General features: G+C 52.5%; 1 protein-coding gene across 3 annotated transcripts in view; it reads left to right on the top strand.

Moving 5' to 3' along the window:
• Positions 1–7,535, top strand: part of RHPN1 (rhophilin Rho GTPase binding protein 1) — a 32,124-nt gene extending 24,589 nt beyond the window's left edge. For all 3 annotated transcript variants that reach the window (XM_072851808.1, XM_072851806.1, XM_072851809.1), the window contains 5 exons: positions 1,736–1,930; positions 2,222–2,298; positions 3,555–3,701; positions 4,979–5,137; positions 5,472–7,535. In XM_072851808.1, coding sequence (XP_072707909.1) covers positions 1,736–1,930; positions 2,222–2,298; positions 3,555–3,701; positions 4,979–5,137; positions 5,472–5,666 — 773 coding nt within the window. In that variant the 3' untranslated portion in view covers positions 5,667–7,535. The remainder of the gene's footprint in view (positions 1–1,735; positions 1,931–2,221; positions 2,299–3,554; positions 3,702–4,978; positions 5,138–5,471) is intronic.
• Positions 7,536–15,505: the final 7,970 nt, after the last annotated feature.

The following is a 15,505-nucleotide window of genomic DNA, read 5'->3' as shown; positions in this document are numbered from 1 at the left end:
GGCAGCCACTTCCCAACCAGGCTGCAACAAGAGCCAGCTCAATGCCCTGGTTTTGGAGTGTCGTCTCCTGTTTGCCTCTTCCATGAGCTGCCTTTTGGTGCTCTTTCCCCTCCTTGCACATGTGTGAAAGGAGACAGGTCCCACCAGGAATGAGTTTGTCATGTCACCGGCTGCAGCAAAGTCCTCCTGGCTGCTCGGCCAGATTTCACTGCTGGGGATGGGAGGTGGAAGACAAGCATGAGGAGACTCCTTAAATGAACCCCAAAACCCAAGTGTTGTGGTAACACCACCCCAAGACCCTCAGCTGCTGTCATCTGGTTTCCTGATTTGCATCAACCCAGCTTCTAGCTCTGCCTGTTCTTCTTGGGGGGAACGGGCTCTGTTCAATGTCTGCTGGTGAAAAATGAATGTGCAGATGCCAGCATCAGCTCTGGTTTTGGTTTGCGACCAAACCTGAAGGAAGGGGAGAAACTTGCAGCATTAAAACCATCTCCCTGATGTTTTTTTTTTTTTTTCCCCTTCCCTTGTCTTCTAGTCTTATAACATTACGTTTTATCAGACATGGTATATTCTACCATCTTCAATAGAGTGGAGCCAAAAGCTTGCACACCTTTCATGCTCAACCTCTATTCCCAGTGATCTCTTGAAAATCGCAGGAATTGATGATATTCAACAAAACATAGTCGCTTTCTTGCCCATGGATGGGGCTGGCTGTGGGTGCTTTGATAAAATACGATTTGATTGCATTTGATACAATTATTTTGGAGAGTCTCTTCCTCTCTGGTTTCCATCCAGCCTCAACATATTTCCTCGATTGCGACTTCTTGTGAGGGAAAGCAGAGGTCTTCAGGCCGCTGGCTGTGGTGCTCATAAGTCTGGAGCAAACTCCAACCATCTCCCTGGGTTATGTTGCCACCGTGTGTCCTAAAACTGGAAATGCTACAGGCACACGTGTTTCTCTTACGTCTGTGTGTGTGTATATAGAGATATATATATATAGCTTTTTCGGTAGTTTAGCGTTGGATACAGGCATCTTACTTGCAGTCTCTTGCAAAGGAGATGTTTGCATTGATATCCATGGGTCATCATGATTTCATCTCTTCTGGACATTTTTCGGCCGCTCCATTTTCACAAGGGTGGAAATACTTTGAAGGCAAGTTGAGAGGAGCAAAGCAAGACCAGATGCTGAAGAAGGTGGAAAGCAGGACCTGCAGGGCAGGGAGAAGGCTTTGCTTAGCTTAGAAAAGAGGGAGATGTGTTGCATCTTCCCAAAGCTAAAAGGCTGTCACCAGGAGGACAGAGCTCAGTTGTCCTCCATGTCTTCCCCCGGGGGATGCAAGGCAATGGAGAGAAGTTAATTTGCGGAGGAGATTGAGGTTAAGCGTTAGGAGGGACTTCGGGGGCGGCGCAACATGGTGGCGGCTCCTTCGTCGGTGGTTTTCAGGAACATCTGCCAGCTCTGCTGCCGGCACCGGGGGAGTGAAGTAGGTCACCCTTCAAGGTCCCTTCCCAGCCCTACATCAGGGGCTCGAGCTGACGGCTGGGACCTACTCCATTTAGCGCACGTTGAATGCCTGGCAGGCTGCAAACGTGACTGGGCTGTCCCTGAGTCACGTCGGGTGACACAGCCGCGGAGGCTGCTGTCATCTGTGGGCAGCCGAGCGAGCGGAGCGGGAACGGCGGCGGCGGGGCTGCTCCGCTCTGCTTGAGCTGCGATCTCTCTGCTCCCTTGCAGGCAAAGCTCATCTGAAGAAAGCCATCATGAAGCACGAGGAAGCCATGAGGATCCACGGCTTGTGCAAGATCCTGCGGAAGATGGATATCCTCCAGGAGGTCCTCTCCTTTGCCCACAAACGCTCGTTGAGCAAATACTCAGAAATAGACCACGAGGAGGACTTCTTTGAAACAGGAGATGCCCCAGACATTCACCGTAAGTGGGTTTTTTGGGGGTGCAGCTGGGGAGGGGATTTGTGGCAGGTTACATGGGGTGGGCAAACTCCACGGTGAGTTTGTGGCATGTTGCTGTGGACCAGAGCTCCCTGCACAGTGGTGGAGCATCATGGGTGGGAGTGGGGGCTCCAGGCTGCGTGTCTGGCAGCTGCCTGAGCAGGTCCCAGGTCTTATGGGTCACACCATCCCTTCTCGGGGAGCATGATGTAGAGGCAGCAGCTGCTGCAACTACCTGACCCCAGTGTATGTGTGTTTCTCTCCTTACCACCAGCCAAAACGCACCAGAAACCAGAGATAAAATCCCCCAACTTCTCTCAGGTGAAGGTGACCGACCTCTTCCACAGGCTGGTATGTACGGCTATGGGGTGGAGGGTGCCCCGAGGGAGCAGACATCTCCTCCTCCTCCCCTGCATGCTCTGCTTGCCTGATTTCCTTCCTCCCCACAGCCTCTTCTCCCTCTCCCGGTGCAGCTGCTGCACTCACGGGTGGCTTTCCAAGGAGGACAAGCCACCTCCTTGCAGGCAGGGACCCATGCAGGAGGAGGGGTGGGAGGGTGCAGATCTGTCTCTGCAAGACCTAAATGGGTCGCAAAGCTCCTTCGGTGCATGGGGGAAGCAGGCACAGGAATTTCAGGTGGGCTTTACCCAAGAAGGACTGAAGGGACCCTTTAGAGGAAGCTTTTTGGGGGAGCAGAGCAGGATGGTGCTAGCTGGGAGGCACCAGGAAAATCCCACCGGGCCTTTATCCCTACTCTCTTTAGGCTTACAGGGTCCCGCGGAGCAGGGCTGAGCTTCAGGGCTGCTGTGGGACCTGGCTGTGCTGTCCCCATCCCTCAGGCACCCCAAGGGCTGCATAGCACCCCAGGGAGAGCTTGGGCATCTCTGCTTTTGAACAGCCCCAGGGCAGACAGGTATATCCTGCTCTTGTGGGAATAGAAAAGTAGGAAAAAGACAGGAGAATAGGGAAGATCCGGGGGGGATCTGACCCTGAAGAGGTGACCTGTCCCACTGCCTCACACCCGGCTGCTGGACCACCCCAGCCAGGCTGCATTCCCCCAGAGCCAGGCAGCGGTGAAAAACCTCAACCCCCATCGTCTCTCCTTGGGTGATGGGTGGGTTTTTTCCTGAAGGGGGGAATTAAGGAGCCAGCTCTGCCCACTGGAGCTTTCTGTTTCGTTTGCTCCAGGATTATAGTGTGTAAACTGATGCCAGCTTACTGACTGTGCCGAGATCTCCTCCTCCTGCCCTGCAGGAGCAGGGCAGTGCCGGGAGGATGTCCAGACCTAAGCTCTGGGCAGAGGGTTGGACCAGAGACCTCCTGAGGTCCTTCCCAACCCACACGAGACTGCTGCTGCTTCTCATAAAGCCAACATCTGACACGGGCTTTTAAGCACCTCTAGCTTTATAGTGCATAAATCTGCATTTTTGGGCATGCAGGCAGGGTAAAAGATCAGACAGGCTCAGAATCACATCCTTAAAGAAATGCAGAAGACAGGCTTTCTTGCTCTGCCTCCTCCCCATCAGTGGGTGTTTTGCAAGGTTGCACGTCTCCAGGGAGTTGTTCTTACACCAAAAGGTGCTTTCCGTGTTTTTGCCTTACCCCAGGGACCCCTTTCGGTTTTCTCGGCCAAAAACAAGTGGTACCCAGCGCGGAGAGTCCACCTGATGAGAGGAGAGAATGGTTTTGGGTTCACACTGCGAGGAGACTCCCCCGTCCTCATTGCTGGTGTCATTCCAGGGGGCTGCGCTGCCGTGAGTACCCCAGGCTCTTTCTGTCCCCGTGGGGATGTTGGAAGTAAGGCGTCAAGGGTTGCCTCAAGGGGTACCAGATGGTTTTAGGACTTAACACTCAGTTGGTAACTGCATTGGTGTGCTCAGGTGGAGACTTATCCCTTCCGGATCTCAGCCTGGTGCTTGCAGATGGGCGTCACAAAAGAATTGAGATTTTTTTGTTTAGGAGACTGCTAAGGAAAAAATACGGAGCTTAGCTCAGTTTTTAACTGCTGGCAGCCTCATTTTGGCAAGCACCCAGCTGCCTTCTCCCCCATTTTGGGACGTGACAGTGGATGGAACAAGATGACAAGTCTGAAACGTGAGTTATCTCAGTGAAAACTCACTGTATGGGCTTTCTGATGTATCAGGGGCAACTTTGTTTTCCAGCAGAAGCTTGCTGGAGCATCCTGGTGGGATGCCTGAAAGGTCTCCCCCCTCCCTCAGCACTGTTCAGCATCGACCCTGCCATCCAAAGCCCAGCATCTCTGTAACAGCCTGTTCCTTAGCAGCAGGATCACATCCCTTTTTGGGAAACTAAAATCTTCTTAAGGGCCATGTATACTCCATATCTGGACCACAGTTGTGTCCCCTGGGCCACTAACATTCATTGCACTCAGCTGGGGTGGGATTGACCTCCAGATAGACACCGAAATGCGGGTGTCCCTGTGTGGACAAGCTTCTAAACCTCCATTGCAGCTGGTCCAGCACGTCCTGGCTGGGTTGCTCCTAGCTCTCATGCTGTCCCCACAGCCCCAAGCTGGCACATGCTTTCCTTAAAGCATGTCAAGAGCCTTGATGCCTTGATGGATGAAGGGTGTGCAAAGAACCTTGCTGAGCCTGCGCTGTTTTCTCAAGGATCAAGGCTTGCAGGCAATATTTTTTAATTTTTTTTTTCTGGAGACGTGCAGCATTTAACCTTTATCAAAGAGTTAGAGCTGGATGCACTTTTTGCAAGGATGCAAAAAGTCATGGGACTGGGAGTTTATAGCATGCTGGATGTCAAGCGTAGCCATTGCCGGCAGCTGCAAAAGAGGTCCTTAGTCTATAGAGCATCCCACTTTTGCATGCGTGCTGCAAAGCAGATGTAAAATCTTTAGGAGAATGAAGGCATCTTGTGCTGTAGGTGGAGGGTAGACCCCAATGCTCCCTGTGGCCCATGTCCCCACAGGATTGGGAATGTGGGGTGGAAACCAAGCAGACTTTGTGCAGCAGCATTCATGAGCTCAAACATGTGCATCTTCTTTCTTCCCCCGCAGGAAGCCGGGCTGAAGGAAGGGGACTACATCATCTCAGTGAACGGCAAGGACTGCAAGTGGTCTAAGCATGCCGAGGTGGTACAGCTGCTGAAGAGCACTGGAGAGGAGGGAGTGGAGATCAGTGTGATAACCCTACAGGGCTCAGAGGGATCGAAAGCCGTAAGTCACGTCCCAAGCCTTAGGTGGGATACTGCAGGTCTTCGGGGGGAGAGACTGGCTGTGGTCTGCTTAAACAAGGCTCTGCACTGTCTCCAGCGTGGCAGGTTAGTTTGCAGCTGGCTTAGCAAGTGTGAAGCAGGATTTCCAGGGATGGAAAGCTTTGCTCTTTCAGTTAGCCTCAAGCCAGGCACTGAAGCAGGTGACTCCACAGGGGGCAGAGGTTCCCCAGTGTCCTGCTCTTGGGATGGAGGTGCAGGGCTGAAGCCAGGCACTGTATTTGCAGCCCGGGTGCTGCCCTGGCTTCATGCCCCTCTCCGCTCCACTTCCCAAACAGGCAGACAAGAAGGCAGCAGCGATGTCCTCGGGCAGTGGAATGCTGAAGAGCAACAAAGAGAACAGCCGAAAGAGCCTGATGAACAGCAAGAGCGCCAGCACGCTGCTGGTCTGGAGCAAGAAGAGCAAGCGGAGCAAGAAGAGCACTTACGGCATCCCCTTCACTGCAGTGGGAGACAACGAAGCCATGTACTGAAGCGGCCACCGGGCTAGGTCATGTCCCATGAGCTCCGGGGCTGGCTGCCTGTGAACCCTCACAAGTACCGGTGGCCTGTCCGGGCTGTGCTGGTGTCGGTGCTGCAAGGACCCCCCCGCCCCGGGGACATGCCGCTGGTCGGATCCTCTCCGAAGAGGCGAGCGATGCACAGCACCGGACTCCTCCATCTCCTGCGTTCAAACGATCCTCAGCTAAACAATATGGGGAAACACTGATTTTATTCTTGGGGGGTTTTTTTGGTTTTTTTTTTTGCTTTTAAGGGGTCGGGGGGAGCTGTGCTTCGGTATAAAGCAGGGACTGGTTTGTGTCTTCTGCTCAGTGCGAGAAGCAGCCAAACCAAGCCCTAGCCATTAAAACAAAAGCTGTAACCTTCTTTAGCGTCTCCTAGGCTTTCTCTACAAGGTAGAAGACAGCACTGCTGTCACTGCTAGCTGAGAGCTGCTGGCAGGGCCGAATCAGCAGCTCCAGCTGGAGGTCACCTTCAACTCCCCTTTTTTGGGAGAGGGGATAGTGTGGGCACCGATGACTGGTGGTGACCCCATCGTGGGGTCCGACGCAGACCTGCCCAGGCAGCACTGGGCTGTGCATCTCTGCCATGGTACCAGTTAGGGATGTGCCACTGAAATGGGTTGAAGTTAGGACGGGTTTGACCCTGTTTTTTTAGTGCTTTTTTGGTTTATGGGTTGGTGTTTTTTGTTGTTTTTTTAATGGACATGTAGGTTGGCCCAGCAAATACAGCCCAGCTGCACAGCCTGCTTCTTTGGAAGAAAAGGGAAAGACTTAACATGCATTTCTTGTCTCACTTTTTTAATCAGTTGAGGTGGATTGCCCTAAATATGTGACTAGATTAATAGCTAAGAGCCTTGGTTTTTTTTTTCTTGGTATGAGATTAAAATTCCAGGAAGATAGCTTCTCCAGATTATTAAACTACTAAATTTGTGCTAGTATTGGATCTTGCACACGTTGCTAATACCCTAACACTGTGCTGTCAGCATTCGTACCAGAGCTGGGCTGATGGATACATACATCTTGGTAATTGTACTGGAAATGCTGGGAGACTCCGAATACGCGCTTAGATATATTGGCAAAATTTTCTCAATCCCATTTCTGCCTTGTGCATTATTTTTCTGAAGGATAAAGAGCTGTCTGGTCTTCAGTGCTTGGATGATCTTGGTAGGTATAAAATACCCTTCAGAGATGCAATTGTATTTTTGTACTTTTAAAGTCGTGACAAATTTGTAGCGGTAGTTTAATGAAGTGAATGTGCGCTGGCAGCAGGATATCGTCATGAGAGCATCTCCCCGGCATTGTACCATGACTTCTCCTCCTAGGTTGCTCAGTGCCCCCATGCCAAGCTTTTGGCCCTGGTTTTATTTAAGGAGAACTAAAGGAGGGCTTCTAGCTCTGCATTTTTGACGAAGAGGCCTCTCCATAGACCGAGACATCATCAGACCGGATTACAGATCCGGCTGCCACCATGAGGCCATCTGGTGCAGTCCGCTTGCCTACGTAATCTTGCCAGCTGCTTGGTGCGGGAGTGGTAAGGAAGGGGGTAGGTTCACAGAAGAGGCCACCTTGCTGTTAAAGCAGCCCGGCAGCATCTTCCCCCGATCCTAAATGTGTTGCCAACACGGATGTCTCTGAGCTGGAGCTGTATTTATTTAGAAGAAGCATGCACAAGCGGCGAGCCTGCGCATTGTGTTTCCACCCGCACCACCCAACTCCTCCATTGGCATTGGCAGAGAGGTTGCGTTTTGTGCCAGTTGGATAATTTCCCTAACACCAATGGTTTTGTTTTGTTTTTGTTTTTTTTTAATTTGTACATGGACTCTCACCTTTTATGGATTAAAAAGCACTGATTCGAAAACACTTTGTAGTGTGCATCTCTTGCGAATCACAGGTGGACTGGGTATACCAGCCATGGAGGGGAACAAGCCCTGGATTGGGCTTGCAAATGGGTCATTTTTATCTAAATCTGGAGCTGTTGAGGTTAGGAGAGATCATTTGGCTCCTGTACAGCCTGATCCAAGACAAACTGAGCTCTTAAGCATCCAGATCAGCCCGACAGCCCTTGGTAAGCCATCATCTCCAGTGTGGTGTAATGGGAGCTGTGGTGAAATGGTGGCGTTGTCACATTTCATGGAAGTAACATGAGAGGTGGGGAGTGGGGCTCAGGCTGGATCCTGTGGGAGCTTTTCTCCTGGAAAAAAAGAATGAGATGAGAATGGACCAGGGTCAGTGCTTTCAACACTGGGTTAATATATAAAAGGGTGGTGGGGAGCCTCTCTTTCTCCCATCTACCAAGCCAGGATTAAAGTGGCATCTGACTTCCTTAGACATATTTTTGTAATTTAAGGTGTTTCCCCTTTCAGCAGACCTCCTCTACCCAGCACCAGCCTCAAAGCCCTACCAAATTTTTTAAGCCACCCACAGGAAATTCTGCTGCAGTAGATCCCTTTCCCACCTATGTTCGGTGGATGGGGGAAAGTTGTGACTCTATACTTGAGATCGCCTCCCCCTCTGATGACATGTTTTCAGATGAGATGTGTGCTCCATCAGCAAGACCCTGGTGCTCCCTCCCTCTTTGCTCAGTCCCTCTGGAGAGGAGCTCCAGGTGGGCTCAGGAGCTGAGCCTGTGCCCAGTGCTCCTCGGTCCCGGTGTCCTGGGCTAGGACCAGTTAATGCAACTCTTAGGAGCATCTTATGACCAGAGAGGAGGTGCAAAGAGGGTTTATTTTTATCCCTTGTTGATTTCTAGGGCCCTTGAGACAGAAAATGGTGGTGCCCACCATCCTGGAAACCCCACCAGGCAGAGCCCAGCAAACCCACGGGGGTTCAGCCGAGTTTCCTGCCTTTCAGGTTGAATTTTGCTCCTCTCAGAGCTACACGCTCAATAATAAAAAATCTCCCAACCCATACATCAGCCCTTCCAGCGTGGTGGGAAGGTGTTTTGATTTTCCCCTCCATTAAGTACACAATGGCTCTCTTAATAGAAGGTACCTGCGGTGTCGGGAGCCACGGCCGTGCGCCTGCCTCCTCGCTTCACGGCTCGTTGGCACCGTAACCCATAATGGCTCCTCTGGAGCTGTCGCCGGCTACAAATTAATGTTCCTGCCTGTCCCTGGGGACAACAGAAGGAAATCAGCTACTGGGCTGATGGCCCCCAGCTCTGGTGTGGTTTGGTGCTGGGACTCTGCACCTGTGCAAGGTGCTCACTACACCGAATTTGCAATTTGTTAGTGGGATCGGGCCCTTCAGCAGGACCTGGTGCTGCTTTCAAACAGTCCTGGGCCAAGAGCAGATCAGTGGGGTCATCTTGGGAGAAAGATGGGGCAAAGCAGGCTTTCTCCTGCTCCCAGGAAGGCGAGCGATGCTCTGCCCACTTGGTCCCTTGTCCAGTGTTCACTCCATACCATGGAAGGTGTCATCCTCAGCCCCACATCCCACCTTGGCCCTTCCAAGCACTCGTGCTTGGTGCAGAGCAGGGTGCCCATTGCCACCCTCCTTTCCAGCCTGAGCCCACTGGAGGGCAGCAGCACCCTGTCCGATGCACCCGCTCCTCGCAGCACCGGCACCCCACATCTGCCCAGTGAGGCTGGCACCCCTCGACTCACACTGCCACCCAAGGGTGAGCAGAGGTGTCCCTGGGGTACTTTGGAGACCAGTGCATTGCAAAGCATGGCATAAAAAGCTGTTTTAAACCATCTATACTGTGCGAGGTCCTTGTGGGGGAAGTGTGCAAGAAATAAAACCAAGCATTGCAGTGCAGCATCCTGTGGGGTAGAGTACCCTGAGCTTGTAGCAAGCTCCATCCACCCCATAAAGAAAGGGGTGAAATTTTGCTGGGAGCACTGGGAGCACCAATCTTGCTCCTGCAAGTTGGCCCTCGGGTCCCATTGGGGCTGCAATGGGGGGGCTTGTTCCCCTGGGCTGATCCTAAAAGCTTTGCCAAGGTGCTCTCTGAGATTTACAAGGTCCCTTCTTGGCCCTGGCTCCTCAGCAGCTTGGAGGTGCTAAAGCCTTCCTGCATGGCCTTGCATGGCAGCAAACAGCACTGGGAGGCTCATCAGACATGAGGCCACAACAGAGGAGCTGTGCCGGAGGGGTGTGAAGCCACCAGGGCAGCAGAGCCGGGTGGGCCAAGGCTGGGCTTCAGGTCAAGGCATTAGGGGCTGCAGGGAAGAGACCAGCAGGTTCAGGAGCTGGTTGGGATGTGAGCTGGCAGCATTGCACTAGAGGGCAGAGTCGGTACACGCTGAATCCTGCTCTCCGCTGCCCGGCCAGCCCTTTGTCACCCCAAGCCACCCCAGCACAGGGCAGGATGGTGTTCGAGTCCCTGATTGTCACGTAACCCCATGCATCTAGTGCCATGCACATGACGGTGCAAACCAGTCCACATGCTCACACCCAAGTCAGCTCTCACTCTAGCAATTGCCGCAATGCTGCCCAACAGCAAGTCTCCTTGCATCTGCCCAGTGGGCAAAGTGCTGCTGGGAGAGGAGGGAAGGTGAGCTGCCACGAGCAGGGACCTGCCAGGCACCTGCCTGTCCCCCGAGCCCGTCATCCTCAGCTGCTTCCAACCAGGGACAAAAGCAGTGGCTGGAGATACCTCCCCATCCCCATGTGGTCCTTGGGGAGTGCTCAGCCACCTTCCCATGCATGGGAGCAAGCGTCTCCTGTGTGGGAGTGGGTTAGACCTGGCTCAAGGTGGACCTGGTCTGGCAGTGGGGCAGGGGTGGAAAGGGAACCTCCTTCGCTCCCTTGTGCCCTGTTTTCTGTGGGACATGAGTGTTTCTGAAGGGTCTGTGCTCTGTAGTCCAAAGGAGGATGGGGGAGGATGCTGGTCCTCTAGTGGATTCATCTGCAGAGCTTGTCCTGAGACATTATGGGTCACCTTTTCTAAGCTAGTAGCTTTCAGACAGCCCCGCCTTCCTTATTTTAATCTGCAAAATTTTTACAAAGCTGCCCCACTTCGGGATTTGCATCCTCATATGAGGAGCTGCCTCTGACGGTCTCTTTGCAATAGCAGCAATGAGAGATGGGCAAGTTTCCACTGCAGCATAGGCTCCACTGGCATAGGAGACTGAGGCCAGACCAGGGATGTAGGACTTTTGGAGACTGCAGGATGAACTGGGAGGCCAGTCTGGGTTTACACCAAGCAATGAGGTCAAGATGGCCATGCTACGGGGCAAGGAGGTCATGTTGTGATGAAGGAAGGTCATGTTATAGAGCAAGGTGGACATGCTACGGGGCAAGGAGGTCATGTTGTGATGAAGGAGGGTCATGTTATAGAGCAAGGTGGACATGCTACGGGGCAAGGAGGTCATGTTGTGATGAAGGAGGGTCGTGTTATAGAGCAAGGTGGACATGCTACGGGGCAAGGAGGTCATGTTGTGATGAAGGAGGGTTTTGATAAAGGAGGGTGGAGCAAAACGATCATGCTAGGAGGCAAGTGTGTCATGCTATGGAGCAAGGGGACCATGCTGTTGGGCAAGGACGTCATGCTATAGCATAAGGGGGTCATGCTATTGAGCAAGCGGGTCATGCTGTAGAGCAAGGTAGACATGCTACAGGGCAAGACGGTCATGCTATGGGGCAATGGGGGTCATGCTATGGAGCAAGGGGGTCATGCTGTGGGGAAAGGGGGCTTTCAGGGTCCTGGTAGTCAGTGGGGATCCCTCATGGCTCAGAGCAAGCTTAGCTGGTGTGACCTCGCTCCTCATGGCTGGATGCAGCGGCTGGGCCAGGCGGGGATGTGCCCTTGCATTGAGCCAAGCCAGCAGCCTGCATGACCCTCCAGGAGCTGTGGGTCCTGCTCAACTCCTGGGGACCAGGGGCAAATAAACTCTGCAGTGTATGGAAGAGCCCTTCTCTGCAGCACCCAGGGGCAATCAATGCAAAGCAGTGCTGTGGGGTGCATCTCCCTGCTCTGCCTTTTCCCTCTTTCTCTCCTGCCATGGAGGGACTCCTTGCCATGCCCCAGACTCTCCCAACAAGCGCATCCTATTTTTTTCCCATCTTGGGAGCAGTCGCCCTCTTTTTCCCTGCACTCACAAAGGTCCTCCTTCGCCAGGGCCCGGTCTTTAATGGGAAGGACAGAACTGAGCCGTTCAGAAATGGCTCCTGAATCTTTAATAAAGCAAACATTGCCTGGGCCATAAACATATGATGACAGCAACAGAGGCTCTCAAGCTTATTGCCTGGCTGCTAGTTCTTTACTTAACTCTGCCATAATGGCTTTAATAGCCCGGGAGGGAGCTGAGGTGAAAGTCCTATTAAAAAATGTATTTCCGAATTTAATTGAGGCTCCATCTGTGGGGAAAGACAGAGGAGAGGTCGCTCCACAAGAGAGCTATGAAAAAAAAAAAAAGAGCTCTCTCCACCTTCCCCGGCTCCTGCCCTGCCTGGTTAGTGCCCAGCAGCAAATCCCACCCAAGCTGTGGAGCTGGGCATGGGGGACCGGTGTCCCCTCCCTGGGGGAGACCACCAGAACCCTGAGGGAGGAGGCACCCCCTGTTTGTGATGCATCCCCTCTGGCCTTGCAAAGGGATGTCCCCTTTGCAATCGGCCAGGACAAGCAGCTATGGTCCACAAAGCCCATCAGCATGTGCAGGCAGCACCGCCATCCATACTGGGCAACATCAGCTGCCCGTGCTTTGTGGTGGCCTCACCGGAGGTATGGCCTGGGCGATTGATCTGACTGTCTCCCCACCCGTCTGACCTGCAGATGGCCCTCCAGTCACCCATCGGTCTGTCCAGCTATCCCCACAGGTTCCTAGACACTTGGTCCCATATACATACATGTATACGTACACATACACATTGGCATCATCAATCTTTTTGCCCCAGCCCCATCAATATCCATTAATCTATCCATCCATTCATCTATTCATTCACCTCTATCTGTCTATCTATCCACCTATCTACCTACCTATTTATCTATCTATCCACCCATCCATCTACCTATCCATCAGTAAGTCTATCCATCTATCTGTCCATCCACCTATTCATCTATCTACCAGTCCATCTATCCACCTATCTACCCATCCATCTATCCATCTATCTACCTATCAGTCTATCTATATATCTATCCACCTCTCTATCCTTCCATTGATCCATCTGTCCATCCATCTATCTCTCCATCTATCCTGTCATCCAGCACAGAGCTTTTCTCCATCCAGGGAAGCTTTGTACATTGAGACCTTTGCAGACCTTTAAAGAAGTCACCAGGAATGAGCCCAACACTCCAGGCTGGGAGATATCCCCATGTCCTGGATCACTACCGTTTGGGGCTAGACATGCTGAGATAGGATCATTTCTCCCTGAAGAAGTGTCTGTTGGAAGATGGATGAATCAGGGGATAAACAGACAAGAAGGCAGATGGACGGCAGATAGGGAAAGGAGGAACGAAAGAGGAAACAGTTGGGATAGGCTGGGAGACATCCCTGTCTGCTTGAACCATGCCAGCATGTGGGCTCGCAAACAGCCACTCTAATTAGTGATGAAGAAGAGGGGTCAGGAGAGGAGGAATTAACTCCTTCCTCCACCCCCTTCCCACGTCCCCTCCTGGCGAGCATCACCCTGAGTCAGCAGATCTGCCGAGGTCACGCCACCCGCTCTATTAATTGGATTAATAAAGATGTACGTCATTGAGGTAATTACCCGCTAATTGGGGATGACAAGGTTGTCAGGGTTTGTCCCTCGAAGGGACAATTTCCCGTCCCCGTCCCTCCCCTTTCCCAACACGCACCGAGTCAATCGCATTAATTAAAAATCAGAGAGTCCATAACCTTGCGCTGCCAAGCCCCGGGGAAATTGCTGCCTCCAGAGCCATGTGGCAGGGCAGGGTGGTGGCATCTGCCATCTCTGGCCACCAGCTCAGCTGGGGATCATGGGCCAGGCTGCCGGCACCCAGGCAGCAAGTTGGCGGGGTCTCAAAGGTCCCTTTGGCCTCCCCTGCATCCCTCATTAACCCCTTGACAATGCTGCAAGGTGCCAAGAGGAGACACACGGATGCTGCAACCAGAGTCAATGAATACATTGATGTGCAGCACCACTCATGCCATAATATCCAGGAACATAAGGTTCTCTATTTTTTGAAAGAAAACCAAACTGCACACCCCCCCCCATAATATGCAGGTAACTCTTTCAGACAAGGAAATGCTCATTGGAAATGTTTTGTTAAAAAAATTTTCCCCAAGGAAAGATCTCAGCCTGATGATATCTCAGTGATGAAACATTTCCATTCTGCCAAAACTTTCCCTGCCCTTTCCCTGGAGCGAGTCCCTGCTGTCAGCCGCCGGCTGTGAATCGTCTCTGCCTCTCTCTGGACTCCTGCCTTGGTGGGGACGTCCAACGTACATCCAAGCCCATTCCCCCGCATGGCCAGGATGCCCCAGCGCAGCCTGGTGCTGAGCCCTGCACAGCTGGATGCTGAATCCTGCAAGCTGCATGCTGTGTCCTGATGCTCTGCACACCTGGATGCTGCACAGCTGGATGTTGAGCTGTGCTAGGCTGGTGATGTGTCCTACACAGGGATGAGGAGCCTTGCATAGCTGGATATGATGCTGGCACAGCTGGATACCGAGCTCTGCACATCTGGATGTTGTGAGGCCTGATTCTGAGCTGTGCATGGGCTGGTGCTGAGTCTTACACAGGCATGAGGAGCCTGGTACAGCTGGATAGTGAATCCAGCACATCTGGATGCTGAGCTCTGCACATATGGATGCTGCTGAGCCTGATGCTGAGCTCTGCGTGGGCTGACGCTGAGTCCTATACAGGGATCAAGAGCCTTGCCCAGCTGGATACTGAGCTCTGCATAGGGATCTGGAGCCTGGCACAGCTGGATACCAAATCCAGCACAGCTGAAAGCTGAGCCCTGCACATCTGGATACTGCACAGCCTGGAAGGGAGTCAGGCGAAATGAGGTTGTGCGGCCTCAACACTGATGCAACCCTGGCGTGCCGAGCTTTGGGGATCAGATAATGAACTCAGGTTTAACGGCGAGGCAGGGGGGCTGTTCCCGTGGCAGGAGCACAGCAATAAAAAAGGCAGAGGGGCTTCACGGGGAATCAGTTCTGCCAAAACAAACATGATTGCCACAGTTTTGTTTTTACCGCCAACAAGGCAACAAAATTAGCAGCAGAGGGAAAGCGATGGCTGCAGCAAGACTATAGTGGGATGTGAGCAAAACCAGTGAGTCACTGCCTGGCAAAGCTCAAAAATTAATAGCAGGTGGCAGGACTGGGAGGGTTGAGGGGTTCAGTGCCTGTTCCCTCAGTGGGAATGGCCGGTCAGGCTGGGAGGGTGCTCCTGGGCTCTGTGAAAAAAGGGAGGAGCGTTACATGGCTTGCAAGGACTCTGGAGGTATGCTTTGCTTAGACTCAGTTCAGCCCTGCATGAAAATTTGGCTTTTCCCACGTCTAGTTGGCTTGGCCCTGCAGACAGATCCCCAAAACTCTCGTGCTGTTGCTTCCTTGGAGCAATCTGTTCTACAGAGAGGGGAAACTGAGGCACGTGGGGTCAGCTGGCTGGGCTGGGTCTCCTGCTGCCCTTATCTCCTCTAATCACCAGGTTGAGGGCTGGGAGGTGGCGTTTCCTCAGCTGCTTATGCGATATAACCAAATCATTTAATCCTCGCTGAGCCGAAATCAGCCTTCCTGCCTAGGCCCTATATTGTGGAGAACACGGATATATTAAAGTGCATATTAAATTGCTTGAACAGCCATTAAAAATTGCCATACATGTGTAATGCTACTAAGCTAATGTTTCTACAGAGACTTGAACTTCTTAATTATCCGATTTGGGATGTGTTTACT

The sequence above is a fragment of the Ciconia boyciana genome, chromosome 2 (genome assembly GCF_034638445.1).
Source record: "Ciconia boyciana chromosome 2, ASM3463844v1, whole genome shotgun sequence".
Lineage (NCBI taxonomy): Eukaryota > Metazoa > Chordata > Aves > Ciconiiformes > Ciconiidae > Ciconia > Ciconia boyciana.
The sequence above is the reverse complement of the archived record's forward strand: the minus strand, read 5'-3'. Positions and strand labels throughout refer to the sequence as shown.